The sequence below is a fragment of the Microcebus murinus genome, chromosome 7 (genome assembly GCF_040939455.1).
Source record: "Microcebus murinus isolate Inina chromosome 7, M.murinus_Inina_mat1.0, whole genome shotgun sequence".
In the NCBI taxonomy this organism is placed as follows: Eukaryota; Metazoa; Chordata; class Mammalia; order Primates; family Cheirogaleidae; genus Microcebus; species Microcebus murinus.
In genome coordinates, this window is record NC_134110.1 from 30198073 (window position 1) to 30222492 (window position 24420).

General features: G+C 43.7%; 1 protein-coding gene across 1 annotated transcript in view; it reads left to right on the forward strand.

Moving 5' to 3' along the window:
- The window catches only part of COL22A1 (collagen type XXII alpha 1 chain), a 274147-nt gene that overhangs the window by 184581 nt on the left and 65146 nt on the right, over positions 1-24420 (forward strand). The window contains exons 38-40 of the mRNA XM_012735953.2: positions 2444-2548; positions 3334-3378; positions 10019-10096. Of these exons, the coding sequence (XP_012591407.2) occupies positions 2444-2548; positions 3334-3378; positions 10019-10096 (228 nt within the window). The remainder of the gene's footprint in view (positions 1-2443; positions 2549-3333; positions 3379-10018; positions 10097-24420) is intronic.

Genomic DNA, 24420 nt, shown 5'->3' on the forward strand with positions numbered 1-24420 from the left:
GTCAGAGGTACTTATTCGAATGATTCAGGTGAGATTCCTGGGATTCAGACCTCAGTCAAAGGCCAGCTCCCACGTCCTAGTTGTGTGGCTCTAAATTAGGGTGATAAAAGAGGTTCTCACCTAGGGGTGATTTGCCCCTCTCACCAGGGACATGTCTGAAGATATGTTGGTTGTGACCCTGGGGAGAGCATCTGCTCCTGGTGTCTGGTGGGTAGAGACCAGGGATTGTGCTAATAACACAAAGCACTGGACATCCTCCCACCAAGATGAGCCTTCCTGAATGTCAATGGTGCCAAGGTTGAGAAACCCCAATCTAAATAGAGGGCACTGATTGATCACAGGTCGTGCAGATTAGCTGGGGCTTTGGGAAGGTGCATGCAAGGGCTCAGTAGAGCGCAGGTGATGAGGGTGTGACGGTGGTTGGGTCTTGACCTACCTACTTGAACAGATCTCCTGCACATGCCCGGACAGGTGCCTCGTGTCCCGTCCACTCCTGGCGGATTGTCTGCAGAGTTCCCCTTGCACACAAGTGTCCGAACCTCTTAATGCAAATTCTTTCAAGTCTACTTTGCCTGGGAACTTTTAAAGGAGTGATTGCTGTGTCTTTTATGTTTTTGTATAATTTAACAACTGTAGATGTAGTTTACCCTTTGGCAGGAAGGCTCAATTTCAAAACACATGTCTCAGATAAAATAGGATTTGTTGCAGAGGAAAATAATCAACTGACCTGTGGAAGATATCTTGGGTTTTTGGAGTGTTAGTTGATCATAAGCTTCATAATAGGCCTCATGTGATTCAGGTGCAAAAAATTTTTGAAAAAAATATGCCACCTTAGACTTCCAAAATTAAGCAAGGGAACAAACTCTGGCCCATTGTACTATTCCTTGATTATACCGTGTCTCTGAAGAATGGCACATTATAAGTAGGGCTTTGGCAACCTAAAAGGGGATGGCCCAGGTGTTAGAGATTTCTCCAGGGCCAGGTGCACATTCTAGAACCAGAAAGTCGACGTGCTATTGGCACATTGTACCGCTAGAGGGAGCCAAACACCTTTCCTTGGTGGAGCAGACGCCAGCCTGAGGGCCTAGGAGGGGACTTCACTTGCAAGGGAACCTCCAGTGCTCTGCAAGTGATGAAAATCCCTGACGTCACAGCATGCTCTTTCTCTCTGGCACCAGGTCCAGTGGCTGGCCTTGGCCTTGGGGAAGCTGGTCCTGCTCTGGGGTTGGAGAGGGGTCCTCCCTATCCCTTGCTTTGCCTGTCCTTGGTTCATCTTACCTGTCCTCGGCTCCATCACAGAGTGTCTGGAGACATTCAGATGGCATCTTAGGCCCAAATGAGCCCCAGCTGGTTTGGGAGGTTGGGTCATGGGGTTCAACCCAGTGCTCCACAGCGAGGGCTGCTACAGGGGGGCTGCTCGTAGCTTTGTGGCCAGAAGAGGTGAGCATTGACCTGGAGCAAGCTTGAAACCCGGCTTGCCCCCTGAATATATCTGGTCATGTGCAGTGTGCATTCTCTCTCTCTCCCCCTTCTCTCCCTACCTTCTCTCTTTACCTTTCTCTCTCTCTTCCCCTCCCACCACCTCCTTTGAAGCCCTGAGCTATTGCCTTATCATTGAAGACTTCTCTGTAAAGAGGGATTTGCTTTTTGTCTACACAGTTCTAGGGAACAGATTGAGTGTCGATTGTTGGGGAGATTTCAGAGAGGGCTTTCTAGGCTGGATATAAATAAGTGCTATATAATGGCCCTGCCTGATCAAGGAATGAACAGCCTAGAGGGGTGGTGAGCTCTCTGCTCCCAGAGGCATTCAAGTAGAAAGGGAGACTTATCTTTCAGACACCCACCAGATTATTCCCCATACTGGGTAGAAGGTGATCACTAATGTTCTTTCCATTTTCGTTTTCCTCACTGGATTCATTTACTAAGGCCGCTGTGACAAAGCATCGCACACTGGTGGCCTAAATATCACAAATGTACTTTCTCACAGTTCTGGAGGCCAGGAGCCCTGAGTCAAGGTGTTGGCAGGTTGGTTCCTTCCTAGGGCTGCGAGGCAAAGTTCTGTTCCAGGCTTTTCTCCTTGGCTTATTTGTGGCACTTGTTCCTATGTTTTCACATCTTCCCTCTATGCTTGTCTGCATCCAAGTGTTCCCTTCTTCAAATGACACCAGTCATATTGGATTAGGCCCCTGGGAGTGTCAAACTCCAGTATGACCTCATCCTAAGTGAACCGATTACATCTGTGCATTGCAGTGCCAGGTTAGGACTTCAACGTGCGAGTTTTGGAGGAGACAATTCACCCCTCCATTTCTGTGCCCCTAGAAGGGAAGGGCTTCTAAAATCCTCAGGGAAGCTCAGGAGACCTGCCAACCCACCAGGCTGGCTCAGCAGGGAAGAGCGTAGCTGTGTGTGTCACTGATCCTGGGAACGTCTCCTTTCTTTCCAGGGAGCGGCAGGTGAAGAAGGGCGCCCCGGGCCAGCTGGCCCCAGGGGAGATCCCGGGGCTCCAGGTCTCCCGGGCCCACCCGGAAAAGGGAAGGATGGAGAGCCGGTGAGTGGCAGGTCGGGGGTCCTGTGCCTGCAGGAGCCAGGCTAAAATTAGAAAAGAAAAAAGGAAAAAAATATCATAACTGTCAAACTGCAGAAATTGAGTCAGGGCCAGCAAAGTGGGCCTGGCTGGGAGCAGGTGGTGTGTGGGGCACACAGCGTGCTCTAGGCAGGTGCAGAACTGCCTCGGGGACGGCTGCTGCAGGCCGGGCCTGGGCCAGGTGCTGGGGACATAGAGATGGATCAGACAGTCTGTGCCCCCAGCACGCTCACAGTCTAGTGGGGAGACAGTGGTGCAAACACACAGCCACAGCTCAGAGCAGTCCCGGGTGTGCACGTAGAGGGGGGCTCCTGGCTCCTCCACTCTGGCTCTCTCAGCCAGTGCTTCTAAGAGTGGAACTGCGAGTCTAATTCTGGCCCTGAGCGCTGGACCCAGCCTAGGAGTGACGACCGCCCTCGGGGCTACCCTCAGACCTTGATAGCATGGCGAAGAAGAGAGAGAACAAACAGGTTTGGGAATTAGGTGAGTTAAACGTTGAAACCTGGCCTCCTGAGGGCCTGTAAAATAAAGATCTTGAATGGAAAAGCAAACTGAGACAGCCTGAGAGCTTTGCTTAAGGCCACACAGAGGTGGTAGGTGGCAGAGTCAGAATTCACACCCAGGACCTTGTGGCTTAAATCTAGAGTCTGTTTCTTTTGTGCAAGTCAGGCCATAGTGAGAGCCCCGTTCATCTTGGTCACTGCTCACTCACTGTTCCATGATCATCCTGGTTTTGCTTATTTCCCCAGGGACCCCGTGGATCACCCGGACTGCCTGGACCCCTCGGAAGCAAGGTAAGCATGTGCCCAAGCAAACTGTGCATGCCACAACTTGTGGCTTAGGTCCAAGGGAGCCATGGAAATTGTATTGTAAGTATCTCTGGTTACCTCAGTCCACTTCCACATTTCTTAGCTCATTGCATTCTATTTGAATAAAAGTTCTATGACTCTTAACTGTTATATTGAAGTAGTTGCCACACAGTGTATAATAAATACTTGCTGATTATAAATAAATACCTGTACCTGCGGAGCAATAGGTACAGGCAGTCTTGTATTATTAGTCTAATTGTGGTAATAGATGATCCCAAATTTCAGAGTCCTAATGCAATAAAAGCTTGCTTGTCCTTCATTCACACTGGGTCCAATGTGGGTCTTGATATGGGATGCTTTGTTCCACACAGCCACTCAGGGACTCAGACTAATCCAGTGGCTTTTTCATCCTCTAAGGTTTCAGAACCTTCTACCAAATCATTGGTGTGCAATGGTAAATGAGTGAGAAGAGAGTGGAGAACCTTGTGGGAGGGTTTTATGGCCAGGCCTGGAGATTGGGCATTCATTGCGGCAACACCCATTGACAGTCACAAGAGGGCCAGGCTGTGTCATCTGGCAGTGCACCCAGGAGGAACAGGGAAACACTTGGAAAATACTAGCCAGTCTCTTCCTCCATTGACTTGTACCCACAATTTAGAAAAGTGGCTTTTCCAAGAAGAAGTGTTCTTAAGAGAAATTTCCTGAGTGGGCTGGGATGTTCCCTTTACACTGAATTATTCATTCATTTACTCATTTGTGCATTGAATATCAATGCATTCATTATTTCATTCACTGCACATCTACCGAGCTTCCTACCACATGTAGGTTTCTAAGGTGGACTGTGGGATGACAACAATACATGTGATGTGTTCTCAGTCCTCCTGCAGCTCAGGGTCCAGAGCAGAAAACAGACATATAACTAGGAAAAAGCAGACCAGTGCTAGGAGAGAGGAGAGCTCAGGGCACACATGAGCTCAGAAGAGACTCTGTAACCCAGCTTGGTTTTATTATGGGTGGCTTCTTGCAGGAGTGATCTTTGTCTTGACTTTAAAGTGCACAGAGCAGTTATCAGGGGAAAGGGTGAGGCAGGAGTCCTTGGCTTGGGTGCTAACATGGAAGAAGACACTGAGGCATGAGGCATGTGTTCAGAGAAGAGCATGGACTATAAATAAGCCCATGCCCAGTGAAAATGATTTGACTAGCTCAAATGCATCAACTTTAAAAAATGTGGGTGAAACAGTTAATTACCGACATTACAATGTTTATATTTTTGGCTTTAATTTGACATACATATTCAAAGTCACATAAATCAAAGTGCTATTGTAAAATTATGCTGCTACTACTGCACTTGCATAAATTTACAAAAACATTTCTTTAAAGTTCTTAAGTGCCTGGAATGCCATCCCTCATCATTCCTCAAGTCACTCTCTGATCCCCCTAGCACTTTTACAAAGCCTATCACCACCCATCCCACCTGAGTTTTTAGAGAGTCAGCACTTTTGTAATCTGTAATGCTGCTATGGCTGCAAGTTTTAGTCCAAGCCCAGAGACCATTCAGCTAACAGTAGGAGGCTTTTCTTTCATCCATTTTTTCCTTTTATTCTGCACCTGCATCTTTGGGATCTAAGCAACATAACCACAGAGTATATTTGTTCTAAAATTGAATGTAAAAAACTTGCTTACAATATCTGGTATATAAAAATCTGGGGACCCAGGAATAATTAGTGTATTATATTAAATGTCTTTGTTTCATGAATTTCCCTCTATTTAAACAGGTGACCTCTTTAAGCATCCTAAGCTTGCACTAATTGAGGTCATGGTAGGTTAATGTGCTTCTCCCTAATAATGATGTTGTTGTTCATGATCAAAATTAAGAAAATTGGAAAATTATTGGTGTGATGTGACTAACTATGTGGTCACTCCATATTTTCAAAGGAAGTAAAATTGGGAATAACTTTGCCTGCATTTGGGAGCACATAAAATAGTTCCATGTGCTTGAAGCAGGAGGTGTGTGTATAGGGAGGAACAGACTGAAAACCCACGTGAGGATTTGTCAAGGCTCCTGGTGATGTGCTGAGCCCAGCCCAGCCTGATCTGCAATGTTCAGGTGCTTCCACATCCTCCCTCTTAGAGCAGGAGGCTCTTTGGGACCTAGAGGACACTGGCGGCCCCTTGGAAGGAAGGAAAGTGACGGTGCCATAAATGGTAGAGCAGCACAGTAGCTTCAGATGTTCCCTCTCTGTGATCATTACACCTTTAGTTTTCCTTATTCTTTTTATTCTATAGCTGTATCTTAGGGATCTCAGCAACATAACCACAGAGCTCATTGCTAGCTGTCTCCCAGGCAGAGCTTGGCAAAATAATAAATGCTATCATATAATTAAAAATAGTCACTTAGCATAGTACTTGTCACAGTTTCATGTTCAGTAAATGTTCGTGATTTTTAATGTTAGAACACCCTGTGGGGTCTGCTTTAGGGTTGCAGCAAGAAGGTGGGGTCTGGAGAGATTGCATCTACCTGTGAAGGCGTGTTGTTGTTGGAGAAAGCCCAGGGGAGGTGGGTGGAGGCAGTGCTGGGGAGCAGAGGCAGGCTGAGACCTTGGGCAGGGAGTTGGAGGGAGGCGCACTGAAGAGACCAACAACGTGGGTCCAGTTGACCAAACCAGTCCCAACTCCGTGGGTCCCAGGGTAAGTCATGCTGTGCCTTAGGGCAAATGTCTCCTCCTGTCTAAAATATGAGATCTCTAAACATGTGGTCCATTCCAGTGTTGATAGTGCATGAATGTGTGAGTTAGAATGTGGCTAAGAAATCAAGGTTTCCATAGTCATTGGCATTGGGAAGAAAAATTAAAGTTCAAGGTTGTCTTTAGCTGGAGAATGGTTTGCTCAGGGAGTAGGAGGGAGAAATGGAGAGATCCCAGAGAGAATGACATCTGCATGTTGTGCCCTGGCACTGTCCCAGGTGGTGATTGGAGGCACCTTAGGGAATTAAGAAAGGACGCTATGTGAAAGTTTTCACTGGCTTGACCTTCACCTTACCTAATTACTTAGAGCTTCAGGAAGATTCTTAGAGATGCCTGCCCTCCTCTTGAGCAACATTTGTTTCTAGCAGAATGAATAGGCTTTAGCTTCATACAAAACTAGGTTAGAATCCCAGCTCGGCTATCTACAAGATAGATGACTTGAAGGCCAGTGGCTTTCTTTCTAAGACTCTATTCCTTTTCTGTATGGAGGAGTAAAGAATATTTAATGCCAAAAGCACTCCTCAGGAGATAAATGATCTTGGGGCACATAGTTCATGCTCAGTAAGTGCCACTTTCCTTCCACAACCCCCAAACTTCCTTATATACTTCTTTCTTGGACACTGTGTTACGGCTTCTAGCTCATGTACCTCTTTCTTTTTTAACTACTAACCTCTGGCTTTTCTTGACAGAGCATTAAGGTCTTTTGCTTTCTTCTTGGGGCCTTTTCCCAAAAGTTTCAGTTCGTAAAGCTGTGAAGCAGTTTCTCTGGGGACTGTTAGCACCGCGGAGGACCATAAACATGCCAATGGAGCCAGATCAGGCCACCGTGTGTTCATGACTCAGAGCTTCGAGGCTGGGCCAGGAGGGCCTTCCTATCAAGCTCCCTCCTCTGGAAAAAGTTTGTTTTGGTGAAAGGCAGAACTCAATGTTTGATACAAAGTGACTGGTGGAGGATTCATTTGTTCCTACATTCAGGAAATGACTACCATAAGCTGCCACCTGTGCCAGGCCCCGAACTGGACACTGTGGATACAGAGGTACATGGATATAGTGCCCATGCCAGGGTTTGACCCATTGAGGTGCTTGGTAGATAGGTGTTGAATGAAGGAATGAGTGGAGGCTTTCTACTTTCAAGCTGTTGACAGAAAAGCCAGAGGGTCAGACAGACAATTGCACAACGGGAGGGCAAGGCGTTAAGATTAATGAAGATCTGATGAACACAGATAAGGTTGTTGGCATGACTTAGCTAGTAGTAGTTTGGGTTTGCTGATGTTCATGGAACATGGCCATGGGACAGGAAGGGGAACAGGGCCAAGAGAGAAAATAATAGCAGGAAGATCTGCATTAAAGTTTTTAAAGCAAAACCAAGGTACAAAAGGATATGGATTTCACGCCGCAACACTCTAGCCCGGGCAACAGAGTGAGACTCTAGAGGTCTTAAAAAAAAAAAAAAGGATATGGATTTCTCTGACATTTATATTAATATGTGTTTAGGTAATTTTATGTCTTCTAACTCTGCTGATAAAGTAATACTAGTGTAATTGCACTACATGATGTATTACTTGACTTTACATAGCTGTTTGCCTTTTTAAATAAGTCCTCATAAGATACACAGGAGTTTAGTAGAAATTTTTCATTTTAATTTATGAAGATCCTAAAGTACAGAGAGATGATGGGACTTACTCAAAGTCATAGGACTAGACTGGACCTACAGCACCTGACTACCAGTTTGCAATCTTCCTACCTGACCCTGTGCTCTGTTGCAGTAAGCTGGTTACAGATAAATCATGGATCATGGCCATTCTTAGTTCATAACTATTTTTCCATATTTGTCTTGTTTTTGACTTCTTCCCTTCTTCACCCTCCTTATACAAACTAATCAGATTCCCTAGTGATCCCAAATATTGGGCACTTCAAAGAACCAGCCATGTCATATTATTCTAAAGAAATAGAATATGCTAATTGGGAATTTGAAGAAAATTTCAGGAAAGGGCTATTGACAAAGATAAAGGTGGGGCAAGAACTGCTTTGGCTCCCAGGACCAAAAACAGCAGGTAGACCCCCCTATGAACCTGGAGGGGCAGGGGAAGAAATGGTGTACAGGGGGAGTCTAGTGAGAGATTTGGACCTTGGTTCATATCTTCTATAAGAACTTCGCAAGCCCTGTTTCTCCCCACACCTGTGGACACCCTTTCTCTTCAGAACTTTGCTCTAAGTAAAGACAATAGACAGGCCTTGCAGCTGAATCATCTTTTGGGTTTAGAACCAAGATCTTCACTTGCAATGATGAATAATGAGCATTAGTTGAATGAATTTTAATTTATGTACTCATCCAAGTGACAGTCATATTTCAGGAAAAGCAAATCATCTTAGAAGCATTTCTTTTCTTAAAGGCCCTGACATACAAAATTTTCTAATTGAAATGATGAGTAGAGAGTGGATAGGCTGCTTATTAATGAAATATTTTTTAATGCTTAAAAAAACAAACGTTAAGAAAGCAATATGTTGCCTAGCAATATTGGGTTCCACCTTAAATCATTTTGATGCATATTATCTCGTTGGCTCTTCGTAACAAGCTTCTGAGGCTGTTTCCATTTGTCATACAGGTTAAATCATTCCAGAGATGTTAAGTGGCTTGAACATGGACACCTGCCACCCTGGCCTCAGGCTTGGCTGCAGTTCAGCTGACCTGATAAGTTCAGGGGCACAGTCCCTTACACAGCATTGTTGAGGCCATGTGTGTTTTGGATCAAATTTAATTTGGACCTTGGAGAGGTAGTAATATGCAAAATGCATCCATCATAACATTTATAGTGGTGCCAGGGGCTGCACTCCTAATCAAGCTCATTAATATTCATGTGGGAAAAATGTGTAAATATTCAAACAAGATGAGATAACTAAAGACGGTAAATAGCCTATGTCAGTACAAGTCAGGTTTTGCTGCCAATTGAGTTTGGGTAAACACTTGATTTTAGAGGTTGAGGATTTTGAAATTATGAATAAGGTGTAGCTCTGCCTCAGCTTCTCAGTAGGAAATGGCAAACTGAGTTTCCTCCTTTTTTCTATTTGCTTTTCTCTTCTTTTTCTTTTTCTATCAAAGTCCAGAAAGGCAGGAGGATGGGAATAGCAACAAACACAATAGCCTATCTCGTGGTCCGTGCTGGGCTGGGCTCTGAGCTCTGGGCTCCCTGCATAGTCTCGTGGAACGAGCACAGCGTCTCTGGATGTGGCAGTCCCTGTTCTTCACTCTTTGTAGAGGAAGAAACTTAAGCTCAGGGAACTTGTCACTTTCTTAAGTTAACAGTTAGTAAGTGTTAAAGCCAGAACTGAAATCCGGGCCTCTGACACTGCCAAAGCCACACTATTAACCACTATGTTTGAAGGCAAAGGTCTTATCTCAATCATCCTTGGGCCCCTCACCCCAACACCCAGAAAAGTGACCCTCAAAATGTAGGGACTTGGTAAATTATTGGTGAATTAATGAATTAATGTACTCAGATTTGGGATCTGAGTTGACATGGGATACGTGTTCAAATCTGGGGTGTGGTTAGGATGGAGATCTGATGCGGTTTGGAGAAAGCACACTTAGATTGCAGTTATATTATTGGGGTTATATTGTTACAATCACGTTTGGGACCGTGGTCAAGGTCAAGGAACAGCCAACCCTGAAAGATACCTGATCAGAGTTGGTGGCTGTGGTCCTCCCAGTGTTGAACTGAGCAGGATAGTGGGTGGACCACAGCGGGGCCCATGGAGGCCGGGTGGTGGGAGGAGCCTTGGACATAAGTACAGTCAGGATCATGGAGGAAGCTTATTTCCTTTTGTACTCTGGCCCTATCCTTCTAAGTACTGATCTCTTGATTTTATTTTTCTCTTTCTAGGGGGACCGCGGTGCACCTGGGATCCCTGGTTCTCCTGGCAGCCGTGGCGACCCGGGCATTGGGGTTGCAGGCCCTCCCGTGAGTCCCTGTTCAGTTGTTCTTACTTGCTCTCAGGCCGCTTAGCCATGCCTTGGTCACTCCTGCAGGAGTGCGTGGCTGGAGCCTCCCTGCAGGGACACTCCTTGTCTAGCTGACTGGATAGTGGTCACTGGTCCTCAAGTCAGTGGTCTGGTAGGTCTGTTTGTGTGGCTGATGCTGGTGTATGACTTGGGTGCTTCCTGGGGGAACAAGGCTTTTGGAGAGCCTGAAATTTTTCTGATTCAAAGAGAAGACAATAAAACTCACTAAAATTAAAAAAGAAATAAAAAAGGCCAAACTTAGAGAAACTCAGTCATAGCCAATGACCCTGAGCTGGCTAGGGAAGGGGTGTGATATGGGAGAAACCATGTGCTTTTACGCATTTCAGTCAAAAAAAAACAAAGTCATCCCACTTTCTGTAAGTAGCACAGGTGAGAAAATAAATGGAGTCATGTCTCCAAAATAAAGTCCATGAGGTGTTCCTCAAATTGTTAGTATTAATGAATAATTCATATCAGTCTACTAGGTGTGAGACTGCAGACTCCCTTGAGGTTGTAGCTTTAAGAATTGCTAAAACCTCTGAGTTATAAAACCTCTGATCTTCAGGATCAATGAAGTCCAGGCCCTCATCCAAGTTGAGTATTGCTACCAACACCCCCAACAGCCTTCACCTGAGTGCCTCTAGAAATAGAAGTCACTCTTCTTTCAAAGCCAGTCCACCTGGCTTTGGACTTTAAAAATGTATTTCCATACAGAATATAAATTTATTAGCAATTTCATTGAAGATAGAATTATGATCTTCTGTATCTTTCCCCTATGGCTTTTAATTCTCCCCTTTGTGTCACAAAGAACACATCTTTTCTTTCCTCCGTTACTGAATAGATAGTCTTTAGAACTTAAAGTCAGTTTTTAATCTGGAAGTCCTATCTTCATCTATGTAGTCACTTACTTGCTAAAGACACCATGCCCTTGTAATGTACCTTGAAACTACATTTACTTTTTTCTTAATAGCCATGTCTTATAGTTACTTAAAAGAAGCTCATATACCCAGTTCTTTTCAAGTGCCATTGCTAAGCCTTGGACTATCCAAACCACTCATATTTCATTATCATTTTTATTATTATGTTAACCCAGAAGCACAATCTCTCTCTGCCCTTACTAAATATAACCTGAATGTAAACCATAGTCATGTGTGGTCCAGTCTCTGCTTGGTTTTGCATTCTAGGAATGAAGCCCACAACCACGAATAAGAGTGATGTCATTCTTCATATATGACTCTCAAAGAATAAGAAGGGAAATCCTTATTGTTGTGATATTACCCACAATGCCACTTGCAAAGTAAAATAAAATCCCCCTTTCCTTTCTTCTGTGGTTCTCTTACACCCCAGAGTGGTTATTGGACATCATAGTCTCTCCCCCAAATTCTCTTTTCTGGCCCCCACTCTCAAGTGAGCCTCATTGCCTCCCCACCAGAAATGACCAGCTCACTTCTACTCCCCCCGCTAGCAATGAGGGCTCATTTCAAGGTGTAGGAAGGAGTCTATGTGTCTTCCTGGATGTACCCGAAAACCTCAGAAGGAGGCATGTGGAATCCTTTTGGGAATGTCTAGTTTGGTTAAACTGTTTTCCATAAAAGAAATTCTCATGAACACAACCCACCACTTCATTTCGTCAATTTTATATTTTTTCTTTGGCGATTATTTTTCAGCCTTTTCTAACTGGAAGGAATAGTATGGTAAAAGATGCAGTGAGGAAACACAGTAGTTCAGACTTTCTTTTTTCTGAAATCTTCATTTGCATAGGGTTTATTCTGCTGGAGTTGGGATTCTGATTCATGTGGGAACCGCCTCTTAGAGAACTGACCATAAGTGACATTGCAGACCAGTGACCTGGATGTGGCACCCCCTCTCCATCAGTTACAGGGTTCTGCATGTTCCCATCTGTTCCTAAGGATTCACTGTGTCACCCCTTAACCACAAAGCCAGGCAGCAGAGGTGGAAACGTTCACTGCACCTCCCACTTAAGAGCCAGCTAAAAAAATCACCCATGAAAAATGTTCCTGCCTAAGTGATTCCACCTGAAAAGTAAGTGGCCAGGTCCGGCGAAGAGGCTTTAAATCAACTTTTAGTGTCTTTGCTACCACTTGGACTTATTAAAAGCTTCCGTGGTAGATAAAACGTTATTGAATTTTCATAAATCCTGTCCTTGGCCACCAGCCTAGGCTGCTGATGGCCTGGGAATCTGCATGGAGGGTTCAAGGATGTGCTGAGCTCAGGTTCTTGAAAGAGGAGGAGAAGGTTTCCGCTTGGCAGCGGGGGGCAGGTGCGGGCATGTCAAGTTCACCGAGGACACAGTGGCCTCTTTATGGGGACATTGCCATTTGCAGAGCTGTCCTGCATCTGGTCCTGTGCTGGGTCTCAGGGCATCCCCAGCCACCTCCTCACTCAGTCCTGTGCAAGGTGGTTTTAGCCTTTAGCTGAGGCTGGGATCCTATGAAAGCAGCCCCTGGGAATGGGACTCAAGGGCAAGTTTATTTGGGAGATGATCTCAGAAACCACCACTTACGCAGTGACAAAGGGAGACAGAGCAAGGAAGAGAACCAAGGGACAGTGCGTTCATGTGCAGATGGCAGTTGTAGGCAATGGGACTCACCTGCACTGATGACAGCCCTGGGTGACAACATTGTCCAGTCTCAGAGGTGTTCTTCAAAAGAAGCAACAAAGCTGAGATGTTTATGTACCAACTCTTGTCTGTCTTTGGAGGCTGCTCTCAGGAGTTGATTCCCAGGAGCTCTCAGTCTTCCCTGTGCCTGGGCCAAGCATCCTCCTGGGGCAGAAGAAAGCCCTGGGCAGGTGCTTGCAGCAGGGAAGCCGCTGGGGTGGTGTGTCCAGGGAATGTTAGGGAGGGCAATGGCATGTCTGCTACGTCACTGCTTTCCAGGAGAACAACCTGAGTCCAGAAGGTGAAGTGACTTGGCCCGTGCCACCTGGCTAGTCCCAGGGCAGGGCCAGAATGCTGACCCGCCTCCCACACCCTGTGAAACCAGTTCTCTTTGCCCTACATCACCTCACCTTGCAGCTTCAGCAGGGTGGGCAGGATTTATTCATTTCCATTAAGATCCCTCAGAGAAGGTGCATGTAGGGTGGGTCTGGCTGTAAGTTACTCTCCATGTCCTTCCTCCCCGGCGTCGTGCCTCAAGACCTTTGGCATCCAGTGTGGCACTGACTCCCTGGAAGGCAGCCCGGAACTCCATCCGCCAACCTCTGCAGCATCACCGGGCGGGGGAATGGATTGAGAGGCAGTTGTTTGGGGTTTTGGCTTTCTGCTTCAAGATATTAAAGAACAAACAAACAAAAAATCCTTTTAATCTTTAGGTTGTCTCTGATCTTCCTTTAGCAAGGTTTAAATGCTTAAAACATGAGCCTACTCAAGCCTCAGGAGAGATCAAAGTTCTAAAGAGCCTCTTGATACCAGAAGCTTGGGGTCTGCAAGGACAAGGTTCCCACCGACAGCCACATAACCCAGGACCCATTCCATCCTACCCTGGCCATCAGCTTCCTCATGGATCAAGTGTTAACAATTTCTGCAGCAGTATCGGGGAGCTGGGAGGATTCCAGCATGAAAATGCTGGGGGGATACCTGTCCTCAGCCTCTGCCCTATGACACCATAATAATTCTCCTCCCCTGCTGTCTGTCTCAGGCTTTGTGGCCTGACATGACCTCTCCCATTTTTGAGACTCTCTCCCTCCTTCTCTGGTGTTCTTTGTGCCGATGCCCTATTTTGCCCAGCACTGAGGGTGCACACACAGGGGACAGGCTCACCACCCTGCTGTGGCCTTGTAGCCTAAGAGCACAGAAACCATTATGTAAAATAAAATAGCTCCCCCGCCCTAACAGAAGGGTTGGATTTTTGCACTCCCTACCTTGCAAGGAATAATATAACAATAGTAGAGATTGCAGCTTTTGAAACATAGAGTGATAACAATCACAGCCATCACCAACTGCTGACTTGCGGGGGCCAGAGTGAGCTAAGGCTTCGTGCTGGCCTCTCACTTATCTCACTGGCGTGCTCTCCTTTGATCTTCCCAGCAACCCCAGAAAGCAGACTCTACTCTTCATTTCGCAAATGAGGAAGCGGACAGAGAGGTGAAACCACTTCCCTGATGTCACAGTCAGGACAGGGTAGAGCTAAGATTGGACTCCCAGCATTCTGACTCCAAGCTAATGCTCTTAACTGCTTTCCCAGCAGGGGGACAATACAGTTGACCCTTGAACAACCCAGGAGTTAGGGGCACCAACCCCTGAGCAATCAAAAATCTGAATATAACTTTTGACTCCCTCAAAATTTAACCAACAGCAGCCTACCATAGACCAAAAGCCTTACTAATAACATAAACAGTTGATTCACAAACATTTTGTGTATTACATATATGTTACGTACTGTATTCTTAATAAAGTCAACTATAGAAAAGAAAATTTATTAAGAAAAATCATAAAAAAGAGAAAATACATTTACAAGACTGTCCAGTATTCATCACGACTGTGAGTTTACGTTGTCTGTTTACAAGACAACCTACTGTCTGATATAGGGGCAGCCGCAGCTGCAGACCTCAATCTATCCTACAAATCAAGCAATTCAGTCTTGTCTTGTAATGTCATGACTTTTCTCTGCTTCTTGGAAGCACTTCCAGCATCACTAGTGGTACTTTGACCAGATCCCATGATGTTATTCAAAGTTTACGTTATTGCACTAAACATGAAAAATATAGGAGAATCGTGAGAGATCACCTTTTACGGTAATGCGCAATTTACTGAAGAGATGAACCGCGCATGCAGAGATGATCAGCAGCATGCGGTGATTTCAGCAAACACTTGCAACGCTTGAGCTCACTGTGACGGTAACAGCAGGTGGCTACGAAATTAGTACAGTAGTACAGTATGAGCTGCAGTTAATTTTATGCTGTTACAATTTAATACAGCATCTTTATGTTTGTTTACGTTCCTCACAACAGCAAATGGCACTGTGTTCAGTGTGTGTTTTGATAAATTTTAACTTTTGTAATGGATTTGTGTATGTTATATGGTAGTAAATGATAAAATGGCAAGTATCTCCATGAATTTTATCCATCCATGACATGACTAACCTTTAAATATTTTCAATGTTTCCAGGCTAAAGTGGGTTGTCTCTGAGTTTTTTCAAATTGTCACATATCTCTCCCCAATTTTCCAATATTGAAAAAAATCCACATATAAGTGGACCCACACAGTTCAAGCCTGTGTTGTTTTAGGGTCAACTATAGTAACAGAAGTTCATGCACACACAGTCTTTATACTTGCCAATGTCTTTTATATGTATTATTGCTCTTGCATGATTGACTTACATGTCTAGTCTTTTTTTTAAATTCATATCTTTCCTATCTGTTTTAGTCCAATGCCTTTGGTTGTAAGAACCAGAGAGCCACTCAGGCTGTCCAAGAATGAGGAAGGCCAGTTTCCCCTAGACAGGACTGCTACAGCCACGGCACCCCCGTCTTGTCTGGTCACTGCTTGGTAGCACCAGGCATTTGCCAGTGGCGACCCTACGGCCCGGCTCCCAGCCTGGCCCCAAGGCCAGTGCTCAAAGCTCCTCTCGCCCTGTCCAGTAAACACAGCTGGGTCCTGTGGGCAGTGAAGGAGGCGGCTGAGGAACATACAGAACAACCCACCACCTCCCAGACTCCAGGGCTCCTGTATCCCTCCATGTGTAACCAGGAACTGAGGCTCCCAGTACTGACTTTTAGATTAAAAATCTCAGGGGTTTGTTTTAGTAATGGCAAAACAAAACAAAACAAATCAGTTTTTAAGTAAGTTTCTACCATCACTTGTGATTGGGAACTCTTCTTTCTAAATGAAGCCAGTCTTTTTATTGTCCCTAGTAATACTCCCAAGGGACATGTGACCCACGCCAGGCTCCGTGCTGGGCCCTTGGCAGGCCATGGCCTTCCCTGATCTTTGCAGCGGTCCTGCCAGGTGTGCACTGTTTTCCTCCCCAGCTTGCAGACGAGGAAACTGAGGCTCAGAGGGGTTCATACAGTTGGCCTGGGTCACTCTGCAGTGAGAGGCAAAGCTGGCACTTGAAGCTGGCCTTATCTGACCCTGAAACTGTGCCTAAGCCAGAAGGCAGCCTACAGGGCCTCCTTCGTGGCACGTGGTGGGAGCAGCTCAGATCTCCTGGGCTGAGTCTGGCTCTGCGCGCTTAAAGCCAGCCCGGGAAAGGCTTCTCTGTGTGGACATGGGAGAGTTCCCAACACACCCTGACCAGCCTCCGGGACTGTCAGTGCTTCCTTAGCAGACCCCACGGCATGGCCTAGCCCCATCCAGCACCCCGTGTTCTGTGTCTCCACACTTGCTGCTCAGCCTTGTTCTCCCCCTGCAGTGCTCCTGGGTTTTCACCTTGGTCTCTCCTGATACCTGGCCTCTGTCTCGCCAACCCCTTCTCCACACCACACTTGTAGCTGCCTTTCCAAATCCTGTCTTGAGCTCCCCTCTTGCCTATGCGGTGACATTGAAGGCCTCCCTGGGAGGTCCTTGGACCCTTGTCCCACAGACCCTATTTGGCCTTCGACATTCCTGGAGGCACCCCTGCTGTCCTCTGTGCACAGAGCCTGCCTTCTCCTCCTTAGCCAGTGCCCGCTCTGCCAGGAGCGTCTCTGCTCGTCCTCAGCTCTACCCATGAAGGCATCATCCCCTTAAACCCCTTCTCACCTGACCCCTCCAAGTAAAGATTCCCCAAACTCTCTCAGTCTAATGCCAGTAGTCTGGGCATCTTGTCAACCCTCCTTGTGACCCACTGCATCCAGATCAGTTATTACAGGAAGGGTTTTCCTCCCACCTTGAGGGCTTCACTTGGGAGGGCTCCGTGCCTTGCCGCCATTGGTGCAGCGCACAGCACAGGCCAGCACACGTAGAGGCATTCAGAGAAAAGATGATGGAGAGTGAAAACTCGCTCTATTTCCAGATATTTATATGGTGGAAGGAAGAAAGAGGTGAGCAGCTTTGAAAAGAGGGAAACAGTAATTCTTTTAGCTCAGCATTGTGGCATAGAAACAAGAGAAAGTGTTCAGCGTATCTAAAACCCCTTGGGGCTTTCAGTTTTGTAAGTTTTTACTAATTACAATTATCAGCGATACCAATAGTGTGGCAGTGCATGTATGTGCACATGTATGTTTTGTATGTGTGTTTTGTATGCGTGTATATGTGTGTGTATACATTTTTATTATGGAGAATTTCAGATATATCAAGAGTAGGCAGAATAGTAAAATGAAACCCTGTGTAGCCACACTGAACACCAATAACCAGGATCCCACGGCCAATAGCCTCTGTTTCCCTCTCATCCATCATAGTCTGTTATTTTGAAGTAAATCCCAAACACATTTTATCTGTAAATATTTCAGTATATCTAAAAGGCAAGGACATTTTTAAATTTTGAAATATTGAGGGTACAAATATTTTCGTTTACATGAATTGCTTTTGTAATGCTTAAATCATGGCTATAAGTGCACCCATCACCCAGCTAGTGCCCATTGTACCAGTTAGGTAGGTTTTTGCCCATGTCCTCCTCCCCACTCCCCTTGCTTGATTTCCACTGAGTTTTACTTTCCTCTGTGCACTTGTGTGCTCATTGATTAGTTCCAATTTAATAATGAGCACATGTGGTGTTTGTTTTTCTATTCTTGAGACACTTCACTTAGGATAATGGTCCCTGGTTCTGCCCAAATTGTTGTAAAAGGCATTAATTCATCACTTTTTATGGTTGAGTAGTACTTCATGGTATACATATACCACATTTTGTTAATCCACTCATAAGTTGATGGGCACTTGGGTTGGTTCCACATCTTTATAATTGTGAATTGTGCTGCAAGAAACATTTGAGTGAAGGTGTCTTTTTGATAAAGTGACTTCTTTTCCTTTGGGTAGATACCAGTAGTGAGATTCCTGGGTCGAATTGTAGGTCTACTTTTAGTTCTTTGAGGAATCTCCATACTGTTTTCAATAGAGGTTGTACTAATTTGCAGTCCTACCAACAATGTATAAACATTCCTTTCTCTCTACATCCCTGCCAGCATCTATTGTTTTGGACTTTTTAATAAAAGCCATCCTAACTTGGGTAAGGTGATATCTCATTGTGGTTTTAATTTCATCTCCCTGATGATCAGTGCTGTTGAGAATTTTTTCATATGTGTGTTGGCTTTTGTCTATCTTCTTTTGAAAAGCTTTGGTTCATGTCTTTTGCCCACTTTTTAATGGGTTGTTTGTTTTCATTCTTGCTGATTTGCTTGAGTTCTTTGTAGATCCTGGATGTTAGCCCTTTATTGGATGTATAGTTTGCAAATATTTTCTCCCATTCTGTAGGTTGTCTTTCTTCTCTGTTGATTATTTCTTTAGCTGTGCAGAAGATTTTTAGCTTAATTAAATCCCATTTATTTATTTTTGCTGTTGCTGTAATTGTCTTGGAGGTCTTAATTGTAAATTATTTGCCTAGGCCAGTATCTAGATGAGTTTTTCCTACATTTTCTTCTAGAATTGTTATGGTTTCACAACCTGAATTTAGGTATTTTATCCATTTTGAATTAATTTTTGTGAGTAGTGAGAGAGATGGATCCTGTTTCATTCTTCTGCATGTGGCTATCCAATTTTCCCAGCACCATTTATTGAATATGGCTTCTTTTCCCCAGTGTGCATTGCTGTCTGCTTTGTCAAAGATCAGTTGGCTGTAGGTAGATGGTTTTATATCTGAGTTCTCTATTCTGTTCCGTTGGTCTGTGTCTCTATTTTTATACCAATATTATGCTCTTTTGGTTACTATAGCCTTGTAGTATAATTTGAAGTCTGGTAATGTGATGCCTCCAGCATTGTTCTTTTTGCTTAAGATTGCTTTGGCTATTCCAGCCCTTTTCTCATTCCAAATAAAGCACAGAATTATTTTTTCTAAATCTGTGAAATATGCCATTGGTATTTAGATGGGGATTGGATTGAATCTGTAAATCACTTTAAGTAGTATGGACATTTTAACACTGTTGATTCTACTTATCCATGAGCATGATATGTTTTTCCATTTTCATTCTCTGTAGTTTATTTCCTCAGTGTTTCATAGTTATCCTTGTAGAGATCTTTCACCTCCTTGGTTAAGTATATTCTTAGGTATTTTATCTTCTTTGTAGCTATTTTGAATGGTACTGAGTCCTTGATTGACTCTCAGCTTGACTATTATTGGTATATAGAAATGCTACTGATTTATGTACATTGATTTTGTAACCAGACACTTTGCTGAGTTTATTCATCAATTTGTATGTTGAATAGAAGTGATAACAGTGGGCACCATTGCCTTGTTCCAGTTCTTAGGGGGAATGTTTTCAACTTTTCCTATGCAGCATGATGTTGGCTGTGGGTTTGTTATTTATGGCTTTTATAATTTGGGGATATGTTCCTTCTATGCCTAGTTTATTTGGGGAGGGGGCATTATCATGAAATGGTGCTGGATTTTGTTGAATGCTTTTCTGCATATATTGATATGATCATATAGTCTTTGTTTTGGCTTCTGTTCATGTGGTCAATCACATTTATTGATTTACATATGTTGAACCATCCTTGCATCCCTGGGATGAAGCCCACTTGGTTGTGGTGGATTATTATTATTATTATTATTTTGATGTACTGTTCAATTTGTTTTGCTAGCATTTTATTGAGGATTTTTGCATCTGTATTCATAAGGGATATCAGTCTGCAGTTTTCTTTTTTTGTTGTTGTTGTGTCCTTTCCTGGCTTTGGTATCAAGGTGATAACTGGTTTCATAGAATGAGTTGGGGAGAATTCCCTCCTTCTCAATGTTATGGAATAATTTCTGTAGTATGGGCACCAGCTCTTCATTGTAGGTCTGATAGAATTTGGCTGTGAATCCATCTGGTCTTCGGCTGTTTTTTTGTTGGAAGATTTTGTATTGCTGTTTTGATCTCACTGCTCATTATTGGTCTATTCAGAGACTTTATTTCTTCCTGATCCAGTCTTGGGAGGTTATGTGTTTCTAGGAATTTGTCCATTTCCTCTATGTTTTCTAGTTAATTTGCATAGAGATTTTTATAGTATTCACAGACTTTTAAATGTTATCACAATTTAATTATCACACACCTCCCCCCCAAAAATGTATAGCACCATCTAATATCCAGTTGATGTTCAAATTGCTAATTGTTTCATATATGTCATTCTTCTGTATAGTTTTCTTTCCTTTGAATCAAGGTCCATATAAAGTAAACAGATACGATGGCAATTGCTTGAATTTTTTAAAAAAATATTTTATTTACCTTGCAGTCTTTTTTTTTTTCCTTCATAATTCATTCATTGATGAAGCTGGGTTTTTAATTTTATTTTTCTTGTCTCATAGAGTTACAGTCTGGAATTTGCTAATTTAATAGCTTAACACATACCTCTGTCCCTGTAGTTCCTATAAATTAGTACTCAGGCCTAGAGGCTTGATCTGATTGAGGTTTCATGTTGTTGATGAGACTTCACAGGTGGCATGTTCTCCCATCAGGAGGCGCAGGATGGCCGGGGGAGTCTCTTTCTAGGAAGTGTTCACCCTGTGATGTTCAAGGCTCCTACCAATTAACACATCAAGGGTTGCAAATTGGTGCTGTTCTAGTTCTATCAGTTTTTTCTTTATTAGCTGAAACACTTTTGTATACAGAAACATTCGCTTGTTTACTATTTGCATACCCAGTCGTACAGTACACATGGTAGGCAGAATATAAGTGCTGAGTTTTCCCTTTCATTGTTTTCAAATAATGACTTGGTTCACTAGGATCTTGCAAAGATGAACAATTAGATGTCTGTTTATTTGTTCTAAATATAATTTTGAACACATGGATATAACACATTTGATGTGTTTTAATACATTACCAGTATTCTTCCTTTTGATGCTCGCATATTCTTATCTTGTGCCAATAGAAACCTTTCAAGTTGACACAAGCCTAGCATTCTAATAGTTTCCTTGCTCTCTGGCATGACAGGATGTCCTCAGTTTGTCACATACATTCTTTGTCCAGATCTATGATCAGTCATTTTCTTCAGGGAGTTGTAGTACTTCCTCTAAGTAGAAAATGATATTGGAGGCCAAACTCTGGGTATTAGGGTTAAGTGACTTATGAACAAACACATCAGAGGGAATAATTTTGAATAAGAGGGTTGTAATTGTTGAAAACATATTGAGGATTCAGATATAAGAATTATATTAGAAGGTCATTGTACAATCCCCCTTCCTCCTCAACACACCTTTAAATTTCTTAAAAGTAGGCTTAACAAAATAGCATAGGAATGCCTTTTATGGATCAGGCAGTGCCTGCTTCTCTACTTATACTATCTTCTATTATTTCTGATAACAAAAAGCAAGGTGATACTCTAGCTTTGTATTATGGTGGAGAAAAGTGAAGGTCAGAGACTGACTAAATAACTTGGCTAATAAGGTAAAACAGCTAATAATTGATAATGCTAAGATGGTAAATGAAGACCTTTGATTAAAAAAATCCATCCTTCAAAGTATATTTTAGATGAAATGACTTCAGAAAGGAATTTGGAACCTAGTTTGATAAATAAGCTAGGTGCTTAATGTTGATCATGGAATTTAATTTGAAAACAAAGGGTGACTGTAAAATGACATGATAACATTGCCCATGTAACACACTCTCCCTTATGCCCTTTCCTTAAGGATTAAGTTTACAGCTTCATGGGAGCAGCTTTGAAAGGACCACAGGTTAGATACTTGTATGAGGTCCACCTGTACCACTGAGTTCCACCTTGATAGAAATCAGCAACATATGATGGTGGGAACAACAGCTTTTGAGTCAAGTAGACCAGAGGTGGAACTCTGAGTCCACTATTTTACCTACTTGACTTTGGCTAAGTTATTTAATGGCATATAGCTTCAGTTTCTCCATCTGTAGCAACAGGATGTTGATTATACCCAATTCACCGGCTTCCAGTAGGGTATAAATTGAAATTCTCTGTGCCTGAAGGAGCTAGGACCACTCCTGGCATATAGACCAATATGTGGAAGCTCCCTTATTTTTGTACTTGTGAGTTATTCATCTCTGAATTCCCTTAGACAGTCCTTCCTGTGTGTGCATGACTATTTGAACCATTTCTGAAATGAGATAGAATTCTGACAGACAGATATAGAGACAGAGAGACAGGAGTGAGGGGTCAGGGGTGGGGGAGAGAGAGAGAGAGAGAGAAAGAGAGAAAGAGAGAGAGAGAGAGAGAGAGAGAGAGAGAGAGAGAGAGAGAGAGAGAGAGAGAGAGAGAGAGAGAGATATGCTATAATATCCAGGTATAAAAGTGCTGAAAATGCTTTGATGTTCAGGCTATTGTTTCACACAAAATAACATTTGTCATGATTTTTAAAGGCAACTCTTCCTGGAAATTCCCATTTTATATCACTTGCAAATGTATTTAACCTGGTATTATATATTTTTATTTTAATGACTTTTTGTTTCTATTTCTAAATTTGTGTCTCCTTTTGATATCTACCAGATCAGTTCTTTTTAATAATACCATGTTATTTTCTCAGTGTTTTATTTCTTCTTTTATATATTTAAGCTTTTTTAATAGATCTTGTTTATTGCCTGCATCTGACTACCCTACCATCTGAAGTTCATGGCAACTCTAATGCTACTACTTGTTATGTCTACTGACACTCTTGTGGTGAACAGTTTTGTAATTTGAGGTTGTGAGTCCTTGTCCTTTGAGAATATATCTGTGAAAACCCTGTAGCCTGCTAACTAAGGTGATTTTCTAGGCACCTAGAAATTTGTGGATAAATGTATTGCCTCTGAGCTGAAACTATGCAGGACTTATATCTTAGAGTTCCTGGATGCCTGTGAAGGCACTCCCCTGAGGGTGAGTCTTCAGAGCAGGCTTTTCTTCATTATGTACCTCTATCCTAGACAAAGACAGATGGGTTTCTTTGACATCTTTTCTTTCTCTATCTCTTAACTTTACTATCCATCCCTTTACAGAAAAATACTATGGACTCTCTTATAACGTATTGAAGATCCTTCCTTTACTTAGTGTTCTAAATTTCATCTTCCTGATTAATTAGCCTCCCACCTCATTTCTTGTCTCTGCACAGCCCTCAGAACCTGCTTCCCTCCAGGACAGATCTTGGTGGATTTAGGGCACTGCTTCTCACTGGTCTCTTTCTCTAAATCTTTGGAGATTCTCCCACTTTGTTTAGTGCTCAACTATTTACTTAAAACAGTGCTTGCTCTATTTTGTCAGGCACCTCTAGGGCATATCAATGAACAGGCTTTTAGGTTACCTGACCCTTCATACTGCAGGAGCCTTGGCATTGGTGTGAAATACTTTCTTTCTCTTGGAAATACCTGGGTATATTCCTATGGGCTCTGCTACAGCGAGATGCAGGGAGCACTGATCTGAGAGCAGGAGGTGGGACTATCCCCACCTGGTTAGACTCACCCTGCTTGGCCAATGACTCCTGGTATGGCTTGAGCAGGTCTCTGTCTCCTCTGGGCTTTGGTTTGATCATCAATGAAAATAAGTGATGATTACAATTGATTTCCAAGTTCTCCTTATGCTTTAAATTTTTAATTTTGTTAGGATGCCATTTGTTGGGCTCTAGTCTGCTGTGTTCTCACTATGCACAAGGGCACTTGTAAAGTTCTGGAGAGAGCATGGTAAGAATTTAGATTCTGTACCCACTGCACACAGCATGCAGTCCATTCAGTAGAGAGAAGAGATGGGCCAAAAAGCAATGGCAGTGCTGGGCATTCAGCCCTAGGCAGGGTGCATGCAAGGCCTGGGGACCACATCCAATGAGCACCCTGAGAGAAGGCAGGGCAGAGAAGTCTAAAGTGAGAACCAGAGTTGGTTAGAAAGGGAGGGCAGAGTCTTTATGGAAAAGCACCAGTGCAGTAAAGGCTCAGGGCAAGGGGCAGTTCTGCTCACTGCAAGACCTGGAATTGTACATGAATGCCTTCCAGTCAGTCAATGAACAGTATCTTAGGCACCATGTCTAGAAGCCACATTCTGGCTGGTCACAGGGCTAGGCACACTTGTAGGCTGGCAGCCCCATGTCTCTGTGTGTGGGCACACCCCTTGCAAGAGCAGGAAGCAGTACCAGTGTGGCCTCAGCCATGCAGGCTACAGCCAGGAAGCCTGGCCCTTAGTGTGCTTCTTGCCCATCCTGCGCAGGGATAGCTGGTGCATCTCCAAGGGGTTGTAACTTGGGGAAGCTGGGATAGCTGCATCCAACCCCACACCAGAGCTACAAACTA